The following is a 25,061-nucleotide window of genomic DNA, read 5'->3' as shown; positions in this document are numbered from 1 at the left end:
CATGAGGCAAAAAGACACTGAAGGAGAGCAAAGGGGATCTATTACAATAAACCAGATAAAATGTGTTCAGTTCTAATATATCAGTTGTGTATGTCAGCTGATAAATGGGAAGAATACAAGCTACGGAAATGCTAAAGACATGTTATAAAACAGTGTTGCCACCTCTACAGTTTGGCCACCAGAGAGTAGTGAAGTTAATTTTTCAACTGTAAAATGTCCTGCCCACTACATTTCTTAGTTGTATTTGTTGTAATAAACAACAAATTTTAGTCAAACTTGGCAACATTTTTATTTATCTCTAAAATCAAGACCAGCTGTTAATATTAAGATTATCATATATCTTTGTAAACTATCAAATATCAATATTGTTAAGGGCTTCAAAAATATCAGTGTGACTTTTTACCTGTCATGTTGTAATGCATCCAGTTCAACATGATCTCTGGGGCTCGATACCAGCGGGTGGCCACGTACCCGGTCATCTCATCATCAGTGTGCCGTGCCAAACCAAAGTCCAAAATCTGAGAGAAGTGTAGCGGCGAAAAAGAAAAGAAGAAAAAAAGCAGAGTTGTTTGCAAATATTCACATTTGTGGTTGGATTCAGATTTAACTGTTGTTTGAAATGACAGCAGCAGTTCACTGACCTTCAGCTCACAGTCTTCATTCACTGCCAGGTTACTAGGCTTCAAATCCTTAAGGAAGAAAAGCCATACATGTGAATTGGTGTCATTTAGGTTTAGCTGATAAGCATAATTTGGGGGTACAGAAAACATTGTCCCTCTGAATGGAAACAAACATGTCCCTTCTTTATTAGCATTAAAATTAAAGTGTTAGATCATTAACACAGAGTAAAGGTCCTGTTTATGACTTCCCTTCCCTAGGTGTTTAGACAAAGCAAGCCAAGTGAAAGACATCATAAGGGGTGGGGGTCCCAGGACTGGGGTTTAAGGCAAAGTGGCATTAGTCAGACAAAACTCAAACACGGCACTTACCCTATGAATGATGTCTGCTGAGTGGATATACTGGGGACAGGAGGAGGAGAACATGTGTATCCAATTACAACATCACTACTTCAGGATGTATTGATTAACCAGTACAAAACTGTCAGACAACTGAAGATCAAACTCAATCATTAGTAGGACAAGTTATAAGGATACTTCTACATTTTGTGGAATGGGCTTATTCAATTTCTTGCTGAGAGTTAGGTGATGAGAAGACTGATGCTACTCTCAGTATCTGTTTCAATGTATTGAGCTACAGCAAGTTAGCTTCGCTTAGCATAAAGACTGGAAACAAGGGGAAACAGGAAGTCGAACTCTGTCCAAAGGTCACAAGATTTGATTGTTATTAACATGCAATATCTAGTTTGTTTAATCCTAATAAAGAAGTGTAAAAGCTGCAAGCTGTGATTTTATGAGGTGGTTATATGCCGAAGATTGGTCCAAATGATAATAATTACAACACTCATCATAAATCATCATAAAAATATGAAAGTGTGTCTGACAACAGTCCCAGGTGCAATTTAAAACAGCTTCAAAGAACCAAAATTAATCCACAGATCCACATTTTAGGCAGGATAACCTGGTTATCCACTTGCAAACAACAGGGCCAAGGACTCTAGTCTTTATTCTTAGCTAAGCAGATATGAGAATCTTCTTTTCTAACTCTCGGTAAGAAAACCCAAAAATGTCAAACTGTTCATTTAACGACCTCACCTTTAACCCTCGGAGGATCTGGTATATGAGGAACTGTACGTGGTCATCTGTGAGCTTCTGACATTTCACTATGTTATTGAGATCTGCCCCCATCAGGTGAGTCACGAGATACCTGCCAACGTGAAAAGATTGTCATCACAGGTTGAAAAGACACAAATACCAGACGGCGTATCGTGTTTCCTCGCTTCACAAAAATCTAGGTGGAAATAAATCAATTAATAAATCAATCAATTTATTTGCACTTCAAACTAATTTCCCCAGAGCTGTTTGCTGCATGAAACTAATTTCCCATACGGCTACGGCTTAAACCTGGTCTAGCTGTGACTTCTTTTCACCCTCACTTCTCTCCAGAGGCAATGAAAGGCCGAGCCCTTCACAAATGGAATGTCATTTGACAACACACCCAGATAAATGGGGCTTAATGGGACCGCATCAGTGCATAATTTGAATCCACAGCACTTTTAAATTTCCAAATAGAACTGGTGGAAGGCAAGAGCTGGATGCTACAGTGGTAGTTTTGCAGCCAAAACACACAGAGCCATGCGCTGCTTCGTTAGTCTGCTGCTCAACAAATATCCATGTCATGAATACTCTTCTACTCTCACCCAGCACAGAGAGCAAGCAAGGCTTTAAAATAGCACACGTTTGTGCTTGAACTTGTTCTCTGCAGCACTCACAGGGACACAGACACTCTCCAAAGTTCCCCCGCCTTGGAAAAAAAGGGGGCTATAAATAGTGACCTCTGTTTTCCTCTCTCCTATAGAAACAGGAGCATGGCTGGAGCTGTGAGGAGCCGTGCTGCAGCGTTGTGATTCAGTTTGTATTTTTAGAGCCGAGGGGGGAACCGCACTTCCAGCACCTGCATATCTGAGATTCTTTCCTGAATATCACATTGCATACAGAACATTCAAATGTTCCAGTGGATAAGCAGACAAAGAGATCCATATTTCCTTGTGACAGCCCGTCTTCTATGTTGTGTAAGAGAAGCTTTACAGCACGAGTTTCTACTTCCATGCAACCCGCCGATTTCCTCTCCCTCAGTACTGCAGGCTTTTCACACAGCCGTCATGTGTGTTCTTATACTGCCTTCAGTCCGCCAATGACATTATGACAATCAGGCACACAACAGAGTCACTGCTACTAAAAGTGTGTGTGTGTCTGTGTGTGTGTGTGTGTGTGTGTGTGTGTGTGTGTGTGTGTGGGGGGGGGGGGGGGGGGGGACTTTTCAATGTTCAGTAAGTGCTATGCTAGCGTTCTGCAAAACTGCTGCTTAGTCATATACTCCACCCGGTGCCTTTAGTATTGCAGTTGTATGACTCATGATTGACAGTTTATTAAAAAATAATTTCAAAACGGATGCAGCAGAACCAGAGTTATCATCCATTTTATCACATTTCTTCCTTACCAAAACCTGGTTCCTTCATTACCCATAATGCAACACAACCACTGACAGTTTGGTCAGAGATTCGGGTGTGTAAAGCGAGTATGGCTAATGCAGCCTTTAGCTTAAAGCAGACATGAAGGGAATTTACACAACTTCTTCTCTCTCTCTTTCTTTCTTTTAACTTATGCAGTGGTACTCTCCTGGGCCTGTAAGCAGTGTTTGACCAACCTGTTAGCCTTAAGAAAAGAAAAAAAACAATCACATAATGCCACTCTGCATCAGCCCCTGATTATCAACGTTTCAGACTTTGCATCAAAATTATCTGACTTTGGACATTGGGTTAAATATTGTCCTTGAAACCAGGGAGCGTTATCGTCTAGCCTCAAAACAAGAAGTTTCTAGTTTCTAGTCTTGAAAGTTAAAATATTCTCTCAAGATTTAGGTGCGTTTCCGCCCACATTGATGACATGCATGTTAGGTATGAAAAATAATGCTGCCAATGTTGTTGGTCACGGCTTGAGATATGAATTTGGCCCCTTGGCGCACCACTGTGCAGATGTAGTTGAGATGAGTCAAATGTGGATTTTCCATAAAGGAATATATTAAATATGAATTCAAAAAATGCACGAGGAAAATTAATCGTGCTGCAAGTTTTCAGTTGAGGCACATTCTTATGCCGGGTGTCGACTGAAATCCGCCCCAGTTTGATTTGGAGACAAGAAGAGGAAGAGGAAAAATCCAGTTCACAAACAACGACGGGAGGTAGCAGGCACGTCCGAGGAGTGAGTCACTGCCTAGATTTTCACTTCCCATTTCCAAGAACTTTCAACATCAACAAATAATAACCACCTATTTGCCAGTAGCAAAACAGCTACAATGCATGTCACACAACCAGAAATCAGGAAACGTAGGGAAGGAAGCTGGTGGTGAAGTAACTCTTGAAACAGCCAGAGAGTGAATAACTAACAGAGCAGACAGTCTCAAAGGCATTCCACTGTGTTTTGGCCTGCTGGCCTGCCTCCAGGTGTTTCCCAGACAAAGCTAGGGCTGTCTGCTTCTGAGAAACTAAAGGCTGCCATTTGTTGGGACGCTGTAGTTAAATTATGCACCAGTGTTGCTGAGGTGAAACACTGACCCGAAGTCAAAGTGCACAGAGAGGGGAAACTTGGGATTAAGGCTGCTATTTTAAACAAACAAGGTCAACTTACACATCGGTGAATTCCTTCAGAGAAGTAGCCGGGGAAAAGGCATCTAGGAGGCCAATGACCTGCACAAAAACACAAAAAACTTTGTCAGGTTAACTCCACAAAGAACAAGGAACAGACCAAAATATTAAGCCACAGACTGCGAGGCATTCTATGCCCAAACACAAACCTTTTATGCTTGTTTACAACCAGACAAAACAAGAGAAAGAGAAAAGAGTTGACTCACATTTTCATGTTTCATGTGCTTAAGCAACCGCAGCTCTCTGTATGTTCTCTTGGCATGGATGATGGACTGAAACGGCCGGGAGAGCTTCTTCACGGCGATCTTCAAACCACTCTTCATATCATATGCAGAACTGTTGAGAAAGTTGGCAAACATCCAAGTTTAAAAACGAATCAATATAAAAACAACTTGTAATCATCCTCACAGTTCGTGTCAGGCTGTGCCGCTGTACTGATTAAAACCTGACCAACTTGAACACTGAGCACGTTAAACTAGAAATGAACTTTAGAAAAGCAAGCTGGTAATTTTTAGGCAGATGAGAAAAACAGTTTCACAATACGGCTCAGAATCAGCTGAGTTTGCTCTCAAAACCAAATGAGTCGCAGTGGGAGCTGCTGAAGGCTGAGGAAAAGGACTAGATCAGCAGAAATGCCATCTCTCAGCAGACTGGGGGCAGTCCTGCCTTCACTCACTCCTGCACTCTGACGGCTGACTGTCTCTAACACAAACCCTACACTTCCTCCTCAACCAAACATAGCTTATGGCCACACTAGTACCTTTTCATTTATAAAACACTGTTTTGAAACTAAAAAGGATCTCAGTAGTAATTTTGATATAATGGCGTGTGCCATCTCAGCACTGTCCAACACCTCACAGGACTGTACAGTTAACTGGTCAGAGATTCTAAGTAAACTTAGGCCATGTAAACACTGACGATATATAAGTCAGTGTGCTAAAAAAAAAAAGAGGAAAAAAAACAATCACACTGGTGCTGGCCAGTAATCTGGCCAGCAACAGATTATCCCATTGCCCGGCAACAGCACAGCTGTCATCTTCCATTTGCAAAACAAACATCTGTCCACTAAATCAAGTGTGCCGCTGACAATGTCGTGTCCTAGATAGTATCAGCACAACCTAGTTAAGCAACACACCAAAGAAACGGGTCTATTCGTTCACGGCTTGTCAACAAGGTACTCAGCAGGCATGACTTTATCGCCACTGTAAAATTCTAACGCCTGTGCTGCAGATAAGTTAATCAACACTTAAAAACATTTATATGAAAAGTTTGAATTAATTATTTATTAATTACTACCTGCCATATGGGATTTGTACGTCCAGAAAATATGGCCTTTCCGACAAGGATTTTCATTATTGAACAATCTCTCAGATAGTTCTATTATTAACCGATTGAGTCTTTAACTAGCAGAAATGACAAATATGCTAATCAATCAACGATTACGGTGGTTTACCAAGTGTGTCTTTGATAAACTTTTCTACATTAGTGAAATAAATGTTCTGCTGGTAATTACTTAAGACTAGGGCGAATTTTTTTCACCATTATTTGACCTTTATATAACAGAAATGAATATTTTCATTGAGATTACATATTTATATGAAAGCACCAATATTGTGAAATAATGGCACCTACAGCTGAAACGATTAGCTGATTAACAGATTTGTCAGCCAACAGAAAAATTACAAACAGCAACTGTTCTGAAAATCAATTACTAGTTTTAGACATTTACTAAGCAAAAAGAATTGTGAAAAATGACAAATATTTGCAGATTTTATCCTCTGGGTTTCGTTACAGTTGCTACAACGAAGAACAGAAATATATACAGACCTGTAATTAAATTAAATAGAAAATATTAATTTCAAATAAGATCAGCATGCAAAAATATGCCCAATCTGTGCATTATACTACTATATATATATTTTAATACTATAATACAATTTATATATAACCGGTTATGCTGCACACTATTTACAAGTGTAATATTTGTTCTCCGGATTCCTTGCAAAACACATGCGCGACAGCTACGACCCATGTCTGTACACTTGATCATGACTTGCTCGGGCTCCACCAGCTGCTGGGGGGAGTCTGCCGTGATCCGTGTGAACCACATGATATTCGAGTAACAGCCGGACACACTGAGCAGCTGTAGTTGTGTCGAAAGTAAGAATAGTGGTCGACGGGTCCGTTTCTGTGACTGCTCCGCGCACAAAGATCACACAAGTACGTGATTCATCAACGGCCCACGACGTCGTCTGCTGCGGTGCGTCTTGCAGGAACAAGTATGAGGTCAGACTGGTTAGTTGTGTGGTTTTTTACAAGGTACAAAACAAGTTCTCGGCTTTTTGCTCGTCGGAAGACGCATCGTGGCTCCACCTCGCTAGCAAACAATCAGGGCTAACCTCACTTTAGCATCGGCAGCACAGGCCTCGTCTACACGGAGTGGAGTGAAGTTGTGTGCGCAGGCGACAGCCCACGAACAAACTTCACCCGGGGGGGGGGGGGGGGGGGGGGGGGGGCTTGATTTACCACACGGATCCGTAGGCGCCGGAGCCCACCGGGGACAGGTTCTGGTACCGCTCCGGGACCTCCCATATCGTCTTGTTGACCTCCTGTCGGTAGAACACGGGTCTCTCCTTCTGCGACATTCCTGCAGAACCAACCGCCGACCACCGCCTGCACTGTGCGCGCACACCGAGGTGGGTCCCTCCGAGCCCGACTTACAACTTCCCCCCCCGCCCCCCGAGTTACAGAAACGAGTAGCTCGATGAAATGTTCGTCGCCCTGATCAAACTCGCTGCGCTCAACGTGCCGTTGCCGCCTTCGCGCTGAACGTCGCAGAATGTCCGTGTGCTGCGTGCGCGACGTGAGACCTCCACACTGTCCGCTCGTCTCTGCGCCGCTCGCTCTCGGACACCTCCGAGATCACACCCCGCTCGCAGCCCACGCGGCGGAACTCTCGCGAGATTTGAAAGAAACAACTTGCTTGGGACAAGCCGAGTCGACGGGAGGAGCGATCCTCAAGTCATTAGTAGTTGTGGAACAACACACACAATGGAGGACAGTAACCAAATACATTTACTCAAGCCTTATACTCAAGTACAGTTCTGAGATACGTGTACTTTACGTGTACTTTACAATTCTCCCACTAGACACAGTGTACTTTTTGAAACTGAATGGGTGTTAATGAAGTGCCAACTGAGTGTATTTAATAACTGTTGTAATTTATGACTTTGGGGAATTAGACTAGTATAAAAGTCAAAATTAGCACCACCTTTATCGGCTACAACATGAATTGTTACTGTCGAATAGGGCCATTATGTATAATGACAACTTTTACTTTAGATACTTCTGATAGATTCTGAAAAACCCTTGCACTTTTATTTTCGTAAAATTCTGAATGCATGACTTTTACTTGTCACAGATTATTTCCACACTGTGGTACATCTTCCGCCACTGGTGGTGGAATGACTTTGTGCAGATCTTTGAATACAAGAACCAGAAAAAAACTATGTCTATGTTCCCCATCAAAATCAAAATGTTGGCATTTGTAAAAGTACAAATTTTGTTATCAGCAAAAATGACCTTGTGAGTGAGTTAATCAGATTAGTATTATTAATGCATTCATATGTAAATACCATTTTAATGTTCTAGACAATATAATTAATTGTATACGCTATTGGTTACATCTTAAATAATTACTTGTATTTTTATAAATTGAACCTGATTTTTAGGTAAACAATCTTAAATCTTCAAAGTAACACATGTATATAGCTGGTCCAGCAATGTATAGTAAAAATCTATTATTAACATATTCATACTCAAAGATGCACATTTGTTGTTTTTTCAGTTTAGAAAATATCTTTACCTCACAGTAAAACAAAACAATATTCTATACTTTAGTCGAGCGTAAAAAGTTATCAAAAGCCATAGCAAATAAAATTCACAAATTGCCAAATAAAATTACAAGATGGAACTAGATTCCTGGTCTTATAAAAAGAGAATAACAAAAAAGAAAAAACAGAAAAACAGTAAAACAATAAAATGTACATCGACTTTCACATCTACAAACAGTGTAACGTCATCCGCAGTCTGGGTCTTATATCGTTTTGAAATACGCCATTCTTTTCTAAGATACAGAATATCCCCAATATGGAGACTTTGCATTTCAATATTAGGTTTGGAAACCTTAAATATAGGAATCAATACAAAATACAATTGCCACCCTTTACATTATTTTAATCTCCTAAAATCTCTGGTAACAAATAAAATGCATTCAAAGCCCGTCTCTTTTCTAGGACTCCACAAAAACATCTGTTGCGGCCGCATTGATGTTAAACCATCTCTTGTTTCTTTGGTAGAAACATCTGTTCATCCTCTGATTTAATCATCATCCGAGTCTTCCTCCTCTCGTTGGAGGCGGGAAGATGACGACTTCAGTGGAACTGAATCAAATCCATCTGACGTCCTCTGAAAACACATATTTAATAACACGAAGCATCAACAGCAGCCTTAGTGTAAGTACGTGTGTGTGCGTGTGTGTGTGCGTGTGAAAATGGATCATCTACTAACCTCTCGTGAAAATGACTTAATTTTGGTGAAAAAGGATTTCTTGGTGAGGTACATGAGGTCGTCCTCTGCGTCCTCTCCCTCCATTATTGCACAACTGTCTGCAGTGGGCAGCTCACACTCTCTACCCCCAGAGTCCATCATCAGCTTGGAGTATTTATACTGCAACCTGCAGGTGGAGGATGACGGGAACATAACAATTAGATTCAAATTGTTTTCATACAATTAGTTCAGGTTTTAGCTTTAATTTTATTTCAACAAAGACCAAAGCAAACGAGAAGCTCAGCGGTCTCACTTGCGTGTCTTCTTCCAGAAATAGCAGCTGATGCTGATGAGCAGTACAGCAGCGACTATTCCGGTGGTAACACCAAACTTAAGCCAGAAATCCAGACTGACACAAGCGCTGACTGTTTGTGCTGGTAGGGCCACTCCTCCATAACACTGCAACGGCTGCTGCCACACGTAAGTGGTTTTCTGAAACAAAATGTCCCCATAAACATATATATATATATATATATATATTCCAATGCTTCAGTGTATCTGTGCCACAAACTAGCTGTTTTCAGACATGAATTCTGGAAAATGTATGGAAAATTGGGTCCTTTCCATTTGCATATGAAGAACATAGCGGGAGAATGTCCCGAGTCACAATCGCAGGAAAATTTCCCAAACATTCAGGCACCTGGGTAAAGCCTCCGCTCGCTTGCCATGAATCTTCTGGAGCCTTCCCTGCTGTATTCCCACATGGGCACTACAAACATTTTCCAGATATTTCACTAGGGGGCTGGCAGGAAAAGTGCCAGAAAATGTCTGGAGCCCAATTTGAGGACATTTTGCGTTCTCACATACAGCCTCTTCAGAAAAGTTTGAATCATGTCTGAAAGCAGCAACACCTATACAGTATCTTAAGTTAAATACAAGATGCTGCACTTTGTGGCTAAATAATCACATGTACTGGAACATTTCAAACCATCTTGTACTCAATCATTCCATATAAAATTTTCTGTAATCTACGCAGACATAATTGGTAATGTTTAGAATCTTTACACACAGCATGAATTTGGTCAGTGATGGATTTGTGTTGTGGAGGAGGTCAGACAGAAGGTGTTTGTCAGTATGCCCATGCCAGTGCTCTCCTACCTGTATTCCCTGGATACAAGCGCTGACGATTTCTCTGTAGTGGTCTTTGGTGCAGAGTGGACATGCATGCTGGCTCTGCCACAGTAAGTGGAAAACACAGCCATCGCACGTCCCTTCTGAACAGTTACTTCGGAGGGGAACAAGGTAAGAGAGATGTTGACGAGCTTTTCATGGCAAAAAAAATTATCTCCAAGGAGCCACTTTGTTCAGCCTCAGAGAGCTCAATGTGTGTCAGTGGCTGTTGAAGTACAGTTGGTCAAATGAAATGTCTGCAAGAAAATCTGAGCTCAGTTATGGTGTAAGATACCTTGGCAGTGTGATGTGGTCTTTGGCAGTCAACGCCGGATCGCATCTCAGCCTGATGGTGGCTGACCTGCCTTGTTTACAAGTCTGAGTCGTCTCACTAGACCTAGACACATCACAAACGTGACAAACATGAAGGTCTAAACTTCCACCGTGAGACTTTTTTTATTATAAATAAAATGTATTTTTATTTTTTATTATATTTCAACAATTGATGTTATAATTTAATATGAAAAATATGTATTTTAAAGCATCACATGGGTGATTGAAACACAATAAATTGTGATCTTATTTACTTGTAATAGAAGATGACGTCTGGCAGGCTGGAAGCAGACGGGAACAACCATTCTGGGGAAGAGATGCTGCTCAGCTCCGTGTCAGTGGTCGCACCTTCACAATGACAACATGCGACAAAATGTTGTCATCTGATAAACGACATGCACACTGTGCATCAGTGACTCCCAACCGCATGTTCTAGCAACCCAAACCTTCGGGTTTATGCAAAATTTCTTCTCATTTCATATCGGCAGTCATAATCTTACAACCCCTTAGAATCAGCTGGCGACACCTTGTATCAAATAATGTATAATTCAGCCACAATTAGATATTGCTCAATATTCCAGCAGGCTGAATAATCTATGCTAAATCTAGCAACAGTAAAACCAACCGAGGATTTAAAGGAGGAGAACAAGTTTAAGTCTTCTCTATTTCTCTATTAAACGCTCATATTAAACAGTCATAGTTTAAGTTTGGGAATAACATTCTTAGGTAATATTTACTGAACGTTTAAGACTTGTGAAAGTCCAGGTTTTTTGGAGCACACACTGATGAAAAACAAAAAGTCAAATGGGAAATCATGATGCAACACACCATCAGTGTGTGTGGACTTGACAGAGGGTGCTGCCGGTGTTTACTGCCCTTCATTAATATTAGGACATTTCAACACTCTTTTCAGCAAATGACTTAATAACATATCCTCTCATTTAGGGCAACAGATGGCTGCAGCAATCAGTTCCTACCGATGAGTGAGTCACCGATGAGGAAGGGCTGGGAGGACACCGTGCTCTGACTCCTGATTTCAGAGGGAACCACAGTGGACTGGCATACGTAACCTTTGACCTCCCTCCCACTCCCCGTTGCACTGTCCGCACAGGTCGCTGGCGTGCGGCCCTGTGAGAGAAACACGCCAGGTCAAAATATATGTCAAAATGGAATTTCACATGCAAAAAAACCCAAACCATCAGGATCATTGCCTTCTCACCTCTTCCCCACACAGACCCACATTGAAGCGATGGAAGTATTTCAGGCCTTTGTTGGTGAAGCGAGGGCTGCTGTGGAAGCCGGTGACGTTGGCCAGGGGGGAGAAGTCGTAGTGCAGCAGCGCTCCCGCCCTCGTGTGCACATCCAGCGTGCAGTCACTTAGACAGGCTGAGTAAGCCTGGAGGGTGAGGTCAAGAAGTCAACGGACATATTTACATACACATCACACTCTGTTTGCAGTGGGTGGAGTGATGTGGGAAACCCAAATAAAAGAGAAAATAGAAATGTTGAGGTCATGTTTTTGCCAAGCCATGAAATGACAATCTGATTTTATCTTTTCATGTTTTCTTTATTAATTGATCCCCCCGGTGATATTTTCGGGATATTATCCCTCTTCCTGATGATTTTAAAGCCATGTACGTTTTTTTATTAAACCCAATACATGTTGTGAATTATACAAAAAAAAACTTGGAAATCAGCCATTGGAAAAAACCTGTAGTGTATAATTTGTAACTGTGTGTTGAAAGCCTCAAATGCCCAGAAACAAGCCTGAAGACACAAACCCTCTCATCCTTGGATTCGTCTATGCACCAATAGATGCAGCTTTGTATTTACAGTTTGGAAGTGGACAGGATTTTGTTCTCCTCACCTTGTTTCTCTTGGTGTTTGGACCACACTGAACACAAGCGGCCTCTCCGACAGGCTGCTCAGCCCTGATGAAAGTGTTTGCCGGGCATCTCTTACACACCCCTGTCCCGTTGACCATGTAGTGCCCCCGCGGACAGGGAACACAGGCGGAGTTGGCCTTATCGGAGCTCAGGGCACAGCGGCGACACTGTGAGGCTACACCACCGATGACATTGGTGATGTGGATGGCGTAGATCTTTGCAATGTCACCACTGTATTTCCTCTCCTGGGGGGGAGAGAAACATTAGGTTGTCAGTCACCAGCTGAGTCACTGTACACAATGTCTTCTCTGCATAAAGGAACAGTTTGGAAGGCTATATACATAGCATCAGTGATGGAAAGTAATAAATAAATTCATTAAAGTTCTGAACTTACGCACAATTCTGAGTTTGATTAGAGTCTTACCATCTTCAGGACTATATTTATTATTTTACCTTACAATTTATGTTGCAGATTGAAATTAGAAACTTTAAATATAATCTTCAAATAATTATGATGTATAAATTCAGGTAAAGATAACAGCTGGTTGATCCCTGTGGGAAAATTATAAATGGGATTAATATTATTTTTGAAAATGAGCCATTTGGTAAAATGAATGGCTTCCCTTGATTCTACTCTTTGATGGTAATGCCTTTTGGTATTGGTAATAAAATTTCACGCCCCAACCCCAGGACATTTTATACTCAGTGCTCATGCAGTGTGAAGCGGACACACAGCTCCACACTGCCCTCTAGAGTTAAGAGCAATATTTGGAGGTCAAACCTTCTGTCCTCAGCAAGTGCAAAAACACAGCAATAGGAAACACGATACTTAAGTATTGAAATCAGTTCACACGATTATGTTGATTATATTACAGATAATGTGAATTCTTTCTCAAACTTAAGAACGTTGTTGTGTTTTAAACATGGTAGTTTTATATTTACAATAAACTCTACCACTTATCAGCAACCAGTTTTCTCTCTGATGAGCCACAGCACATAACAATAATACACAGAACGAATTCAGAAACTATAACTAGGTGAACTTTTAAAAGAGGCACTGTGCTGATGGCATTAGCCGGCATTGAGAAGATAATGCTGCCATTTTGTTTAGCCTGTGCTGTTTTATTTCTTGTGTTTTGCATCAGTTTATTTCCCTTGAAAAGTGGAAGGTCAACACTGATGTTTTGAGATGTGCGGTTGTCTCACAATGCTGAATTTATCTGTCCGTTGAAATGTCCAAGTGAAGCTGACGGTGCTGTTGCTCTGGATCAGGTAGGAGTACGACTGTTTGCCTTTGCTGCCTGTCCACTGCTCCACAACATCGTTGTTCCACTGATTATAACCCTGCAAAGAAACACACACACATGCCTCATATTCATACTCGTGTCAGGCTTAACGCCTTCATCGTCACATTAAGCGTACATTATTTTTTACTCACAGCTAGGAAGTACAATTTGCAGTCAGCTGTACACATGGTCTCAAAGACGAAGGTGATGTGAGATAGTTCACTTATTTCACTGTCTTTGGCCAGTGACTGCGGCAGTCTGCGGAGACACATGACATTCTACTTTTACTACAATGCAATATAGTGCAAACACACTGTACGTAGGGTTTTATTAAATGTTTGACTTCACCTATATCCAGGGACATTGAGTATGAGCATCAGGAAGTCTGAATCCTGATCCGCAGGGGTTGTGTAAACATACTCTCCAGCCACCTCCCATGCTGTAAATACAGATTTTTTAAAAAATAATAATTATAATAATAAAAACATATTCCGATGCTGTCCAACTGCATATCATGTCGTCTTTCTAAATACTCCCCCAAAATGCTGATAAATATGAATTAAAAGTAAAGTATTGCCCTAGGCAACTGTGCAATTGTGATGCTGAATACTGTATACCAAAAACAGTCTCAACCCTGGAAATAATAATTTGACAAAATAACAAAATAATCTTAAAGTCTGTTTAACAACTTTTGCACCATTGGGCCGTTAGTTAATCTTTAATCTCATGTGGACATTTTCTCAAATTGAAGCGGAAAGAGACAACCATTTTGTTAAAACTGATTGCACAGTGCAATGCTCTGAGGTCATTATCAGATTATTGTCAGTCAACTGCTACTAATTCTTTCTTACCCGTGCTTTGGTCGGAGCCACTTAACTCTCGTCTGAAGATGGAGCTCTTCATGTTGCTCGGCATCGTGTTCCACCATTTGTACTCGAAGCCCACTACTGGCTCCGTGCCAACAGGGCACTTATCACAGGCTGTGAATGGATAACATGTCATGTCAATATAAGATTGGTTATGATTTCAAGAGATTTGCTTTTATTTGTTTCAGTGCTATATAATTGTTTTTTGTTGAGACCTTTTCCTGCTGTACAGAGTGTAAGGCCTTTTGATGCAAATTTGTAATGTCAAATAGGGCTTCATAAATGTTTTTTTTTTCAAAATATGTTGTTTCTGCACCAAAGCATAATTAATCCCATTACATTGCTTCTCTGTCTTTTTCAACAAAAACAAACTTAACATTATCAGACCAACCAGCTCCAAAAATCATTAGCCTCGCTGCAATTGGCCTCTCAGACCTCAAAAACAGAGCCATCACACACAAATGACACTGAATCACGCCCTCAGTCGACAGCACACATTACTTCCATCTCACTGCAGATACAAGACCTTAAAATGTCAGAGGGTTTGCTTAGGCTGGAGTTTTTTCCATAGCAGCCCTAAATAGCAGCTTGACAAACACTGTGTATAGATGTCTGTATACATATATAGCAAGTGAGTTCACATATATCCCTGCACAAGCGCAGCATGTGCAGGGATATATGTGTATATTTGACAAATGTCCATCATATTTACTTTATACATCTTGTTGTTTTATTACTCAATTCAAATTATAGTCACTGAATGTGTTCTGTAATCTGTTTCATGGATCATGGATCACCGTTTCTGAGACTCCTATAATCTGGAGTCGAGATGTCTGCGCAGTTTAGGGGTCCAGTAGTCATAGTGGAAATCGTGTAAATTAGCTTTTAAGTTTCTCATAAATCCCAATTTAGTGATCCACAACCTTTGGTAAGTACACCTACATGTCACTGCCATAAAAAGCCACCAGGCTAGCTGACGTGAATCACATGAATGAAACATATAGGTAGTGTACTGATTCTGCACCTGTTCCATTTGAGTAGAGCCTGTCGGTGCAGGGTTCACAGGTGGAGTTGGTGACAAAGAAACCGGGGTTACATGGTGGACAGGTGTTCTTCTCCCCTGAGGCCGGAAGCTTCACCGCTCCTTTGATGGTCTCATTGCAGGTCTTGGGTTCGATCCATTTATACATGAGCTGCGTCTGAGACACACAAAAAGCCAGATATGAATAAACACAGCAGTGGCTTTGTGACCCAGAATCAGACACCAGAAAGTGCATATTCAAGGAAACACGATAACTACACCAGATGATTCTGGAAGAGAAATGCCTCCCTGCCTTCACCTCTACTGAACCTGCACGAACGCTGCCTCCACGAGTCATGTCTTTATGTCTACATTACCTTTCCCTCAGAGTCACAAGGGGTGTGAGTGAAGAAGTAGTCACTGCTTGTGCATGCTGGTCTTGGTTTGCAGCTCCCTGCACCGGCCTCTGAAAAAAACAGAAACCAAGCCAGTGGAAAAAGACGAGGGGGGGAAAAGAAGCACACAGCTCACATTAAGATCCAGTGTTAAGAAACTGTGCACCCTCTGTAGCCTCCAATGAATTGTATATGCAGATTAACACATACGTATTGCCCACGTATGTCTGGCAATATGCAAATACGTATCTACGAAAATGATGCCAAGTTAAAGATCACGCCTGTGATATGACTCTCTGTGGACAGAGCATTAGAAATGCAAGCATGAATACCTGCATATTTGTCTTGTTCACACTGATGGCAAACAGTGGCACCCTTCGTGGAGAAGGTGTCAGCAGGGCAGGGGGCACAGCGGGCAGATCCTGGTTTAGCACTGTGGGTGCCAGGCTTGCAGTGGAAACACACCGATGTGTAGGCCACACCTTGAAAGAAAACCATCAATCAATTTGTAATCATTAACCAAGAAAAAGGGAGTTTAGGAGTGAACAAGCGCTGCAACCGACATAATACAGGAGTCAATCTACCTGAGATGGCAATGTTTCTCAACAGCACAGGTTTGACAGCACTGCCCAGCAGAGTGTACGCAGTGGTTCTCCAGTACAGCACATTGTTGCCCTTGTTCAGATCAATCTGCGCAGGGTACGTTTGAAAAATGACAGAGCAGAGATAGAATGTTGATGCCAGCAGGTATACTAATATAATAATGGTATTTCTATAGCACTCATCTAAACAAGCTTACAAAGTGCTTTAGGACATTCATAGACATAAAACAACAGAACAGAATCAAACAAAACAATAAATAAAAAAATACCATAAAAGAAAACATCTGTTAAAATAACATAATTATGCTTTAACCACTGATTTAAAAACAGGTAAAGTGCTGGTAAAGTCTAATCTCCTCAGGCCAAGAATCCCAGAGCCTGATGGCAAAAGCCCGGTCACCTTTAGTCACCACTCTTGACTTTGGAACTACTAGCATGACTTGGTTAGACGATCTTAGGTCACAAAACCACGCTGAGCTTTGAAAGTTCTTAAAAGAAAATCAATCCCAAATGTAGGCATAGTGCTGAGGCTGCACTCTGACTCACCCTGTATGTACTCCAGTTGTCCTCGGAGGTCTTCATCCAGCGGTTCTGGGAGTCCGTAGATTGACACTGGTCGTTCTGAACCTACAGAGGTCGGTGGAGAAAAGAGCGAGAGGTCACCAAATAATCTCCCAGAACCACAGCCATCTTCGTCAAGATCGCCGACGGTTGGTTTTAAAACACTTACAAAGAACTCAAAGTAGATGCTGTTGTCAGGGTAGAAATACTCAAAGGTCACCGTCCCAGGCTTCTTCAGACTCACGGCGTAGGACAACACTGCACTGCACTCATCGGCGTTCGAGGCCACATGTTCACCCTTTGGTGTCCAGGTCGAGCTAGAAAAACATCAGCAGCACAAGCATTTTGACGAGTTCCTGGAAAACCACATAAAGACTGAGGACAATCGAGCAAATTATGTCGAGACAAAAGAAAAAAAATAAAGACTTTTAAAAGAAAACGAGTGAGGTACAGTAAACACTAACTTGGAGCAGTCTGTGTGGCTGTCCCCCCCGTTCGTCGTCTCCCCGTAGGTGATGAAACCAGTCGGCAGGCCGTCCCACTCGTCAAAGGCCACGCCGGTGCCCAGAGAGTAGGTGCCCGCAGCACACTTCCTGCACTCCTGCGACTGCATGTCCAGAAACTCCCCCTCAGTACAGGAGAAGGCTAGAAAGGGAAGAGACAAAAAAAAAGGGGTCACACGTTGCGGAGAGGCTCCACGGAGACGTGCACATTGGATGTGAAAGCTGCAACACAGGTTGAACGTTTTCAGAAAATGCATTCAACGACATGCGAACGATGGTAAACTCACTGCACTGAGTGCCTTTGACGGGATCTGGTAGACCCGTGCATGTGTTGGCTTTGTTGGGAATCGCCACTCTCCATCGTGACCCGAGTACGTCACAGTCTGTGTACTCAAAGTGATAATCCGACTGCAGGGACATAACACAGATGTGAGTTTCACACAACTGGGGGGGGCAAAGCACACAGTAGAAATACATTGTTTCTGTACATATACGAGAGAAGAGCTACAACTGATGATCTGCCAACTAATCTAATTATCCGATTCTTTGATTGTTTAATCTGCAAAATGTCAGAAAGTAGATTTAAGGGGACATCTTCAAATATTGTGTTTCGTCCATCCAACTGTCTAAAACACAAAAATATTCAGTTTGCTTTCATGTACGGCAAAGAAAGAGCAAACAATTGCAAAATATTGCAAGTTTCTGATGATCGACATATTAATGAACTGACTGTTGCTCTATAAAGGATGTCAAACCAGTCTGCATGTAAGAAGCATATTAGACTGTAAATAAAAAAAGGTCGTCAGATTGTTTTAAACCTCTGAATTATTTTTCTTCTTCTTCAAACCAGACCAGCCTCTTTTACAAATAAAAGTTGGAAGTAATATTTACCCAGCAGTCAGTCTCAACTGTTTTAATCTCCCTCATCGAGGATGTGCTGCACCTCTGCACCCTGGGGGTTTATTTACTTGGCCAAGGGGGGGGGGGGTGATTGTCACAGAGGTTCGGAGACAGAGGAGGGAGCTCAAGTGCAGAGCTTGTTTCCTCTGTTTGTCTCGCGTGCTTTCACGCTTACTTTTTGGAGACAATTACAGTAAGAGACTGACAAACACTGTCCCGCCCTTAATGGTGTTGCCTGGGTGTACGCTAGAGGTTATCTTGTTGGTCCGCCACCCTCTGAAACAAGCCATGAACACTGGGCAGACACACAGAGTAATCTTGAGATTTGGTCAATGACCAGGCTGCTGTTCCGAGGAAGGTCACGCGGCACAAATACAAGCCCACACATACGAACACAAGCACGCACGCACACGCACACGCACACGCACACGCACAGCCTAGAGGGATTAATAGTTAACAGAACCACAGCAGCAGCAGCAGCAGCAGCTCTCCTATGGTCTGTGTTTTCGATTACAGCTGCTACATTAGCCGTGGGGGTATCAGATGAACGTGGGTCATGGGCGGGAGGATTTGATGTAAAAATGCATCAACCTGGAGATGTGCTGCAGCCTAATCGCCTTCTTTAAACAAACATGAGGAAACCAAGGCAACGGGACATCATGACCGCTGTGCCTCATGGTCAGTGGACTGACATGGAAACAAACCCACCTGGAGAAAAGAGGTAGCTGCTATCAGCCAAAAAACTTGGAATAAAAGCCCACAGGTCTCTGGTACTAAACACACACTCTGTGGTAATGTCCAAAGTGAGCCGATAGAAAATGCTTTGAGTATTATCACACGATACTGTTATTATGCAAAATGAAAACACCGAAGGGTGAGGAGAGGACGGCAGAGGATGTGGCATATGGAAGATCTGGTAAAACAAGAGTCTGGTGACTGTGTGAGTGACTGATGTAACTCAAACACTCGCAGAGTAAACATATGTTCATTTTTCCCACACACACCATATGTTCAGGGAGCCAAAGTCTTGCGCTAGTCCTGCTCGAAACTCTGTGGAAGTGAGCCAAGTCAAAACTGCCATCAAAACATGCACAGTATTTCATTGAAAGTATAGTTTGAGTATTTGTGTGAGATATAAGCATTTAAAGTCAGTTCTCCGGCTGTACAAGTTTCAAAGACGGAACTTGGAACAGCTTTATCAGACACTGTGGTCTGATGGGGCGAAGCTGTTCAACAGACTTTAGGTCAAAAGTTCCCTCGAAATGTTTGACCTAATGACATCTAACTTGCACTTGGATGTCATTATTTAGGCCCGCAGGTCCACACATGGCATGGACTGAACGTTTCCCTGAAAGGTCTCACATCTCTCTGCACTTTCAGAGCAGCACATTGGATCATTGGAATTTGGGGGATTCAACGTCTCCCTTCAACCTCTGATGAAAGCCGATAGGCAACAGCTGACACCTGTGGACAATGGGTTAATAAATGCCTAACTAATAATTAAAAAATAAAAAAATAAACACACGAAGCTCCTCACCTCTGAGCACGAGGGCAAATCCGCAGAGGTCCGCGCGCACAGCAGCCACAGCAGCACGTGGCTCGGGTGAACCAGGCCTCGGTGCATCGTCGCCTCCCGTCAGAGCTCGAGTGATGGAGACGGAGGCGCGGCGGAGGGTTGACCTGCGCCCTCAGGTGCGGCCCGCGGGCGGGCGGCGGGAGGCGGGAGAAGGCGCACACGCGCTGGAAGGTGATTGGCTGCGGCGCCTGTTTCCCAATCGCCGTCTGAAAACTCTGCGCTGAACCTCAGTTATATCTTTGTGCTTGGACCGTAGAAGTGGTTATCGGTGATAATCGTGTGGGAGGAAGAAAAAAAAGTACATCCACCACGTGTTTTGGAACTGTTGGCTTTAGGAGGTGAGTTCATGAATTGTGAGAAAAATAATTGAGGGGAACATGAAGGGTTAAGAAATTGAGTCACATTATTATGTTTCTTTGAAAATGTATCCATAATGTGTTTGTTCAATTTGTGTATTTTTATTGAATAAACAATATTAAAAAAAAATTCAAATTCTTTTGCGTTATGAAAACGAGAAATGACTCCACAATATACCGGATAAAACATATTTGAAACATGAATGGTAAGTGGCCTTTTCGACATTTATGCATAGCAGTTCTATGTGGGGAAATAAAAGACTTAAGAAAAAGTATAGGTGACAACACAACTTGAAAAATATAAGTACACATCCTGCATACAACAACGTGCCCGAATAAAACTAGAGAAAAGATGTCAGCAAAATAGGCAAAAGGTCAATTTAATTTAATTTAGAATAATATAAAATATTTTATAGGATGTAAATATATGTAGAATATATGTCTTCATGACATTTTACTTTCGCAGCCTTGTTGGCTGAGGCAGAGCAAATTTGAACTAGAACTCTTTGTTGGTAATCTCAAATTATTATATTCCCCTTAAATATAATTAGTCCTATAAACTTTTTTCATGGAAAAGAAATGTAAAAAATATCATTTTTTATTTTATTTCTAAAAAGCCCTTGAATGAGAAATGAATCTGCATTGAAATTACAACATTTTACTAAAGAAAATAAGACTCAGTGACAGACCAAAATGACTTTCGTGCATTGAACAACCTATTACATTTTAGAAGTAAGTCAACTGCTTTATGTGAAAAATCGTGCAAGTCGATTCGGTTTAAGCGACATGCATGTAAAAGTAACATTCTACAAAGTGAAATGAAAATAATTTGATCAAACAAAATAGAAAAGAACCAGTCGAAATATTTTCTAAAAATGTAAAGCAAATAAGCACAGGAATTTATCAAGTTTACTATTGAGTGGATATTTTTGCTCTTTTGTCTGACGGGGATGAATCTATTATGAAGAGAAGCTGAAGTGATGTCAGTCTGTTTCTGCTCTTAAAGCAGAGGAGAGAAGTGAATGTGTGATGAGGTCAATCACACTGAACTGTTCATTCACGATCATGAGAAATATTGATCAGTGTGTGCATCATTGTTCTACTAAAAGAGATCATATTACGTCTTTATTACTATTTATCGTCACAGTCTCCTCGTGTTGTTCCGAGCTGCAGTGATAGAATAAGAAAGTAAAACATTGTTATTGATTTTGTTGTTTTAGAATCAAATAATCTTTATTGAATTCAAATGAAGCTCTGATATTAATGAGTCTAGGAATTTGATAAACTGTTTATTAGAAACTGTTTCAAAACCAAAGTGGACACATGAAAAGTCTGGAACAGCAAGAGCTCAACAGAAGTGAAAATCCCATTCATATTCTGAATCAAGCATTTCTATTATTAGTCATAATATTGTAACCATCCAACATAAAATTACCATGAGCTATGAGGCTGTGAAGCGATGGTATATGCACCTGGAGAAGCCACAAGTCCATATGATATCAAGAAAAAAACCCATTTTATTCTCTTTATCGTTGAAAAGTACTACACTACCCACAATCTTTAAGTGTAACATGACATCTCTGATTGGTTGGAAGTCTTTGGTTGGCAATGGTTAATGGGGTGAGTAGTTCCTTCATGCTTAAAATAATTATGTACACAGTCTTGTCCAGGGCCGGAACATGGTCCCGTGAGGCCCCGGGCACGTGAGGCACGTGTCTTTTATCATTTGTCACGTTATTCTAAACTCTTTTGTCCCAGTCAGGATCCTGTAGAATGATGACGCTGGTGGTTTTCCAGTGATCTGATTGGTCTGTAGCTGGACTGGTGACTGGCTTTGATCTCCTGTCTCTAACTCAACCTGCTCCGGCGCTGGTTAGCCATCCAGCATGAGTTACTATGGTGATTTACCCCCAGTTAGAATAGAACCCCCTCCGTCAGACTGAAAACCCTGAGTTTAACCTGACGTTGCCTCGATAACCGCAGATCGAGTTCAACCTACTCCGATTTAACTCTGGGTTAACAAAGAAACTCGAGGATGACAAACCCTGGCTGCCTGACTTTGAGTTAAACGATACTACGAAGGTGGTAGGCCTACCTGTGTGACGCGCATGGCTAAAGGGGGCGTGTTCGGCAGCGCAAAGCCCCGTGCGGCGTATTTCTCAAACTAAAATTTAACGGTGAAATGTGACTCTCAGGGAGGCTTGTTGGCAACACCGAGTTAATTCACGAGAAGTGTTTTTTTGTCAAATTTACTCTTAAAAGTTAATATGGTTGAGATGTAATGACTGACGGGCTACAAAATGTGAAAACAATTTAGGATAATCGAATTATAGTCTACACATGTCCTCCAAATCGGCCCATTACTCACTGATAATGAATGAAGATATTCTCCATAAAGCACTTAGACTGTACGAGTATGATGCTCGCGTAAAAAAAAAAGGAACACATCTACAGAATTCGCCGATGCACCTTTGTGAAGATCCTTTTCACAAATCTTCATTCAGCGTCCGTCTTTATCCACCTATAAGAAGGTGCCACCTCTGTGTTCCTCTTTGCAACCTTGGATCAAAAAAGCTAAAGGAAAGTAAAGAGAACAAAACAAGTCTGCAATACAGTGATGCAGCACAAAAGCTGAACCACATTTGAATGTCCACATTTCTATTTTAGATGCTACTATAGGTTTTACATGTCACATAAAGACACTAGAATCAAATCAATGAAACCTAATCAGAAAATGTCAACTTTTTTAAAACTGTATTTCAACTGAGAACCTTGAAAGTGAGACTAGACTATTGATGCACTATTTTGTTGATCACTGTGTAACGATTGGTTGAAAGTATATATATTCATTTGCATTGAATATGTGTGAGTCATATTGGACAGTGTGCCTCCATCTGTCTCAGCCCGTGTGTTAACTGTTGAAAAAATGTGACGCGAAGTTTTTAAGCAACCAAAGAAATCTTATAGCGCTCATCATTAGTACCGAGTACAGACGTGATATTAAATCTACATTCATAAAAGCCTTTTGATGCGTAAAAAGAAGCAGAAATTGAATGAACTGGAGGAGAAAACCCCCTGCAACATCTTCACAGGCAGATCAGTTGGCCAATCGCAAATGATAAATGAAGGCTTATTATGGAGGAGGTCGAGGGTGAGTTCAGTTCCGACCCTGGTGGCAGCTCAGTGTCGAATCTTTATTTAGAGGGTAAATATCATATCAATTGTTCTGATTACCTCGTTTGAAATAATTTGAAGTCGTTCACGTGACTTATGTACGGTCCAGGGGATAACTACTGAGTTCCCCTTTAACATAACGAAATCCACCACCCAAGGTGTGTTTGTCCTACACATTAGAATACAAAGATAACAAAGATGTCAGTTCGAATAGGATATGATCAAATATCTGCACATTGATGATTCATAATAATAATAATAATAATAATTTCCGATTCACATGTTCTCCTATTGGGGCTTTAATGGGGATGTGTGATCGGAATCCTATGTGTATTGAGGCCTGCTACTGAATATCCCATCAACGTCGTCGTCGATGGTGAACATGTGGGTTCAGACGAACACGAGGCGCTCGGAGCAGATCGAAGATCCCGGGTGAGTCACCATGGCAACGTGCCTCGGGTGAAACACACGGAGCGACGGGTTCACCGGCACGACTCTCCCTGGCGTCTGGCCTCAGGCTGTCAAACAACAACTTCTGCATATATGACGTTTTGTTTGTCATTTTTTTATTTATTAGTTTAGCTCTCGTCACTGAAGATGTCGGGCCGGGATCCTTTCCCCTCTCCGAAGTTTGAAAACGGCTTCACCCTGAGCGGCTTCAGACGGCAGCAGGTGAGCTCTTATACTACTGATCTTTTTGGGGTCTGGCATTCATATCACTCAGACAAAACATGAGCTAAACGTTATGAAGTCAAGCTTGACTCCTGACTGGAGTTACTGGACATAGAGCCCCCCCAATTAGTAATATATAAAACTATAAACCCAAACTATATTCTGTTGTTTAGTGGAAATCAGTCATATCAATCTGGTAAGGGACCTTTTGGTAAATATATGTATATATCCCTCAGCTGACATGTTACATGGGCCATGGTTACTGTAACTGTGCGATGATTGTATTATTTTCCCACCTTCCTCAATCCGAAGAGACGAACGTTCGAGAAACCAACGCACATCGCCCAAACCGAGGAGCCCTGGAGTCGCCTCCACGACACATCCACGTTGGCCAGCATCCGGCGGAGTGTGATGCACGATCAGCATGAGGTAAGCTCCAGGGGGCAGGTGGGACATGTTCTTCTCTTGTGAGCCAAAACAATGTTTCGAGGCAAACACACCTTCAGTACCATGAAACGCTTTCTTGACCACAGGCTCCGAGTGACAGCCTCGACTTCCACCTGAAGTCAGTCTACGACCACAGCAAGGACTTTTTCCTGACAAAGAACCAGATGTTATTCCAGGCGAAGACGCTTTCTGAGGACCACAGGTGGGTGTTGGACTTGGCCGTTCAGCTTCACGGTGGCATTTCAGGAGTCTGTTCAAACGTGCTCAGTTATCATTTTTCATCCAAATTTGCAGGGAACGGGAAAACATGAATCAGGACCTGCCGCAAAAGGAACAAGAGGAAAACACCAGAGTGTGGGTCGACCCAGTGAGGCGCTCCATTTACAGCATTAAGTGAAGCGTGGCTGAAGTTCAGTAAAAATAAAATTCTCAAGTTTATCATCA

General features: G+C 41.9%; 3 protein-coding genes and 1 long non-coding RNA gene across 13 annotated transcripts in view; 2 read left to right on the top strand and 2 right to left on the bottom strand.

Moving 5' to 3' along the window:
- The window catches only part of mapk14a (mitogen-activated protein kinase 14a), an 11,748-nt gene extending 4,515 nt beyond the window's left edge, over positions 1 to 7,233 (bottom strand). For 2 of the 4 annotated variants that reach the window (XM_047331316.1, XM_035645803.2), the window contains exons 1-7: positions 6,848 to 7,233; positions 4,528 to 4,657; positions 4,305 to 4,363; positions 1,713 to 1,824; positions 990 to 1,019; positions 642 to 689; positions 404 to 518 (exon numbers count right to left, since the gene is read on the bottom strand). In XM_047331316.1, the coding sequence (XP_047187272.1) occupies positions 404 to 518; positions 642 to 689; positions 990 to 1,019; positions 1,713 to 1,824; positions 4,305 to 4,363; positions 4,528 to 4,657; positions 6,848 to 6,966 (613 nt within the window). In that variant the 5' untranslated portion in view covers positions 6,967 to 7,233. Of the gene's footprint in view, positions 1 to 403; positions 690 to 989; positions 1,020 to 1,712; positions 1,825 to 4,304; positions 4,364 to 4,527; positions 4,658 to 6,720; positions 6,742 to 6,847 lie in introns of those variants that run through there. The other 2 variants (XM_047331317.1, XM_047331315.1) reach the window with 2 other exon arrangements.
- LOC118317259 lies at positions 6,435 to 12,658 on the top strand. Of its 3 annotated transcripts, XR_007030526.1 has the most exons (4): positions 6,435 to 6,607; positions 8,680 to 8,835; positions 9,201 to 9,349; positions 11,318 to 12,658. It is a non-coding gene; the product is annotated as an uncharacterized LOC118317259 (long non-coding RNA). The 3 variants fall into 3 exon arrangements; XR_004795376.2 differs by having other exon boundaries at positions 9,201 to 12,658; XR_004795377.2 differs by having other exon boundaries at positions 8,617 to 8,835; positions 9,201 to 12,658.
- Positions 7,379 to 20,186, bottom strand: elapor1 (endosome-lysosome associated apoptosis and autophagy regulator 1). Its single transcript, XM_035645800.2, has 22 exons — positions 19,930 to 20,186; positions 17,780 to 17,900; positions 17,454 to 17,634; positions 17,159 to 17,306; positions 16,975 to 17,055; positions 16,411 to 16,516; positions 16,159 to 16,308; positions 15,809 to 15,897; positions 15,435 to 15,609; positions 14,396 to 14,524; positions 13,893 to 13,983; positions 13,697 to 13,802; positions 13,465 to 13,602; positions 12,240 to 12,503; positions 11,592 to 11,768; positions 11,350 to 11,500; positions 10,627 to 10,720; positions 10,335 to 10,436; positions 10,028 to 10,154; positions 9,183 to 9,361; positions 8,891 to 9,056; positions 7,379 to 8,788 (listed from the first exon to the last, which is right to left on the bottom strand). The coding sequence occupies exons 1-22, from the start codon at positions 20,014 to 20,016 to the stop codon at positions 8,702 to 8,704; spliced, it is 2,949 nt and encodes a 982-aa protein (XP_035501693.2). The 5' UTR covers positions 20,017 to 20,186; the 3' UTR covers positions 7,379 to 8,701.
- On the top strand, positions 20,168 to 25,061 carry cfap276 (cilia and flagella associated protein 276). Of its 5 annotated transcripts, none has more exons than XM_035645808.2 (5): positions 20,168 to 20,306; positions 24,076 to 24,170; positions 24,483 to 24,599; positions 24,704 to 24,819; positions 24,912 to 25,061. In XM_035645808.2, exons 2-5 carry the CDS (start codon positions 24,096 to 24,098, stop codon positions 25,012 to 25,014), a joined length of 411 nt encoding a protein of 136 aa, XP_035501701.1. In that variant the 5' UTR covers positions 20,168 to 20,306; positions 24,076 to 24,095; the 3' UTR covers positions 25,015 to 25,061. The 5 variants fall into 5 exon arrangements, with proteins under 5 accessions (XP_035501701.1, XP_035501699.1, XP_035501700.1 ...); XM_035645806.2 differs by lacking the exon at positions 20,168 to 20,306 and adding an exon at positions 22,267 to 22,406; XM_035645807.2 differs by lacking the exon at positions 20,168 to 20,306 and adding an exon at positions 22,271 to 22,409.

This window comes from Scophthalmus maximus, chromosome 3, assembly GCF_022379125.1.
Source record: "Scophthalmus maximus strain ysfricsl-2021 chromosome 3, ASM2237912v1, whole genome shotgun sequence".
In the NCBI taxonomy this organism is placed as follows: Eukaryota; Metazoa; Chordata; class Actinopteri; order Pleuronectiformes; family Scophthalmidae; genus Scophthalmus; species Scophthalmus maximus.
Note: the sequence above shows the minus strand (reverse complement) of the source record. Positions and strands in the feature narration are given on the sequence as shown.

Coding starts and splice junctions, on each gene's coding strand:
- elapor1 (XM_035645800.2), bottom strand. CDS start 20,016: ATGCACCGAGGCCTGGTTCACCCGAGCCACGTGCTGCTGTGGCTGCTG. Junction 13,803..13,892: donor CTCAATGTCCCTGGATATAG/GTGAAGTCAAAC, acceptor GTGTCTCCGCAG/ACTGCCGCAGTCACTGGCCA. Junction 10,155..10,334: donor GACCACATCACACTGCCAAG/GTATCTTACACC, acceptor TCCCCTCCGAAG/TAACTGTTCAGAAGGGACGT.
- cfap276 (XM_035645808.2), top strand. CDS start 24,096: ATGTCGGGCCGGGATCCTTTCCCCTCTCCGAAGTTTGAAAACGGCTTC. Junction 24,171..24,482: donor GCGGCTTCAGACGGCAGCAG/GTGAGCTCTTAT, acceptor CTCAATCCGAAG/AGACGAACGTTCGAGAAACC. Junction 24,600..24,703: donor TGATGCACGATCAGCATGAG/GTAAGCTCCAGG, acceptor TCTTGACCACAG/GCTCCGAGTGACAGCCTCGA.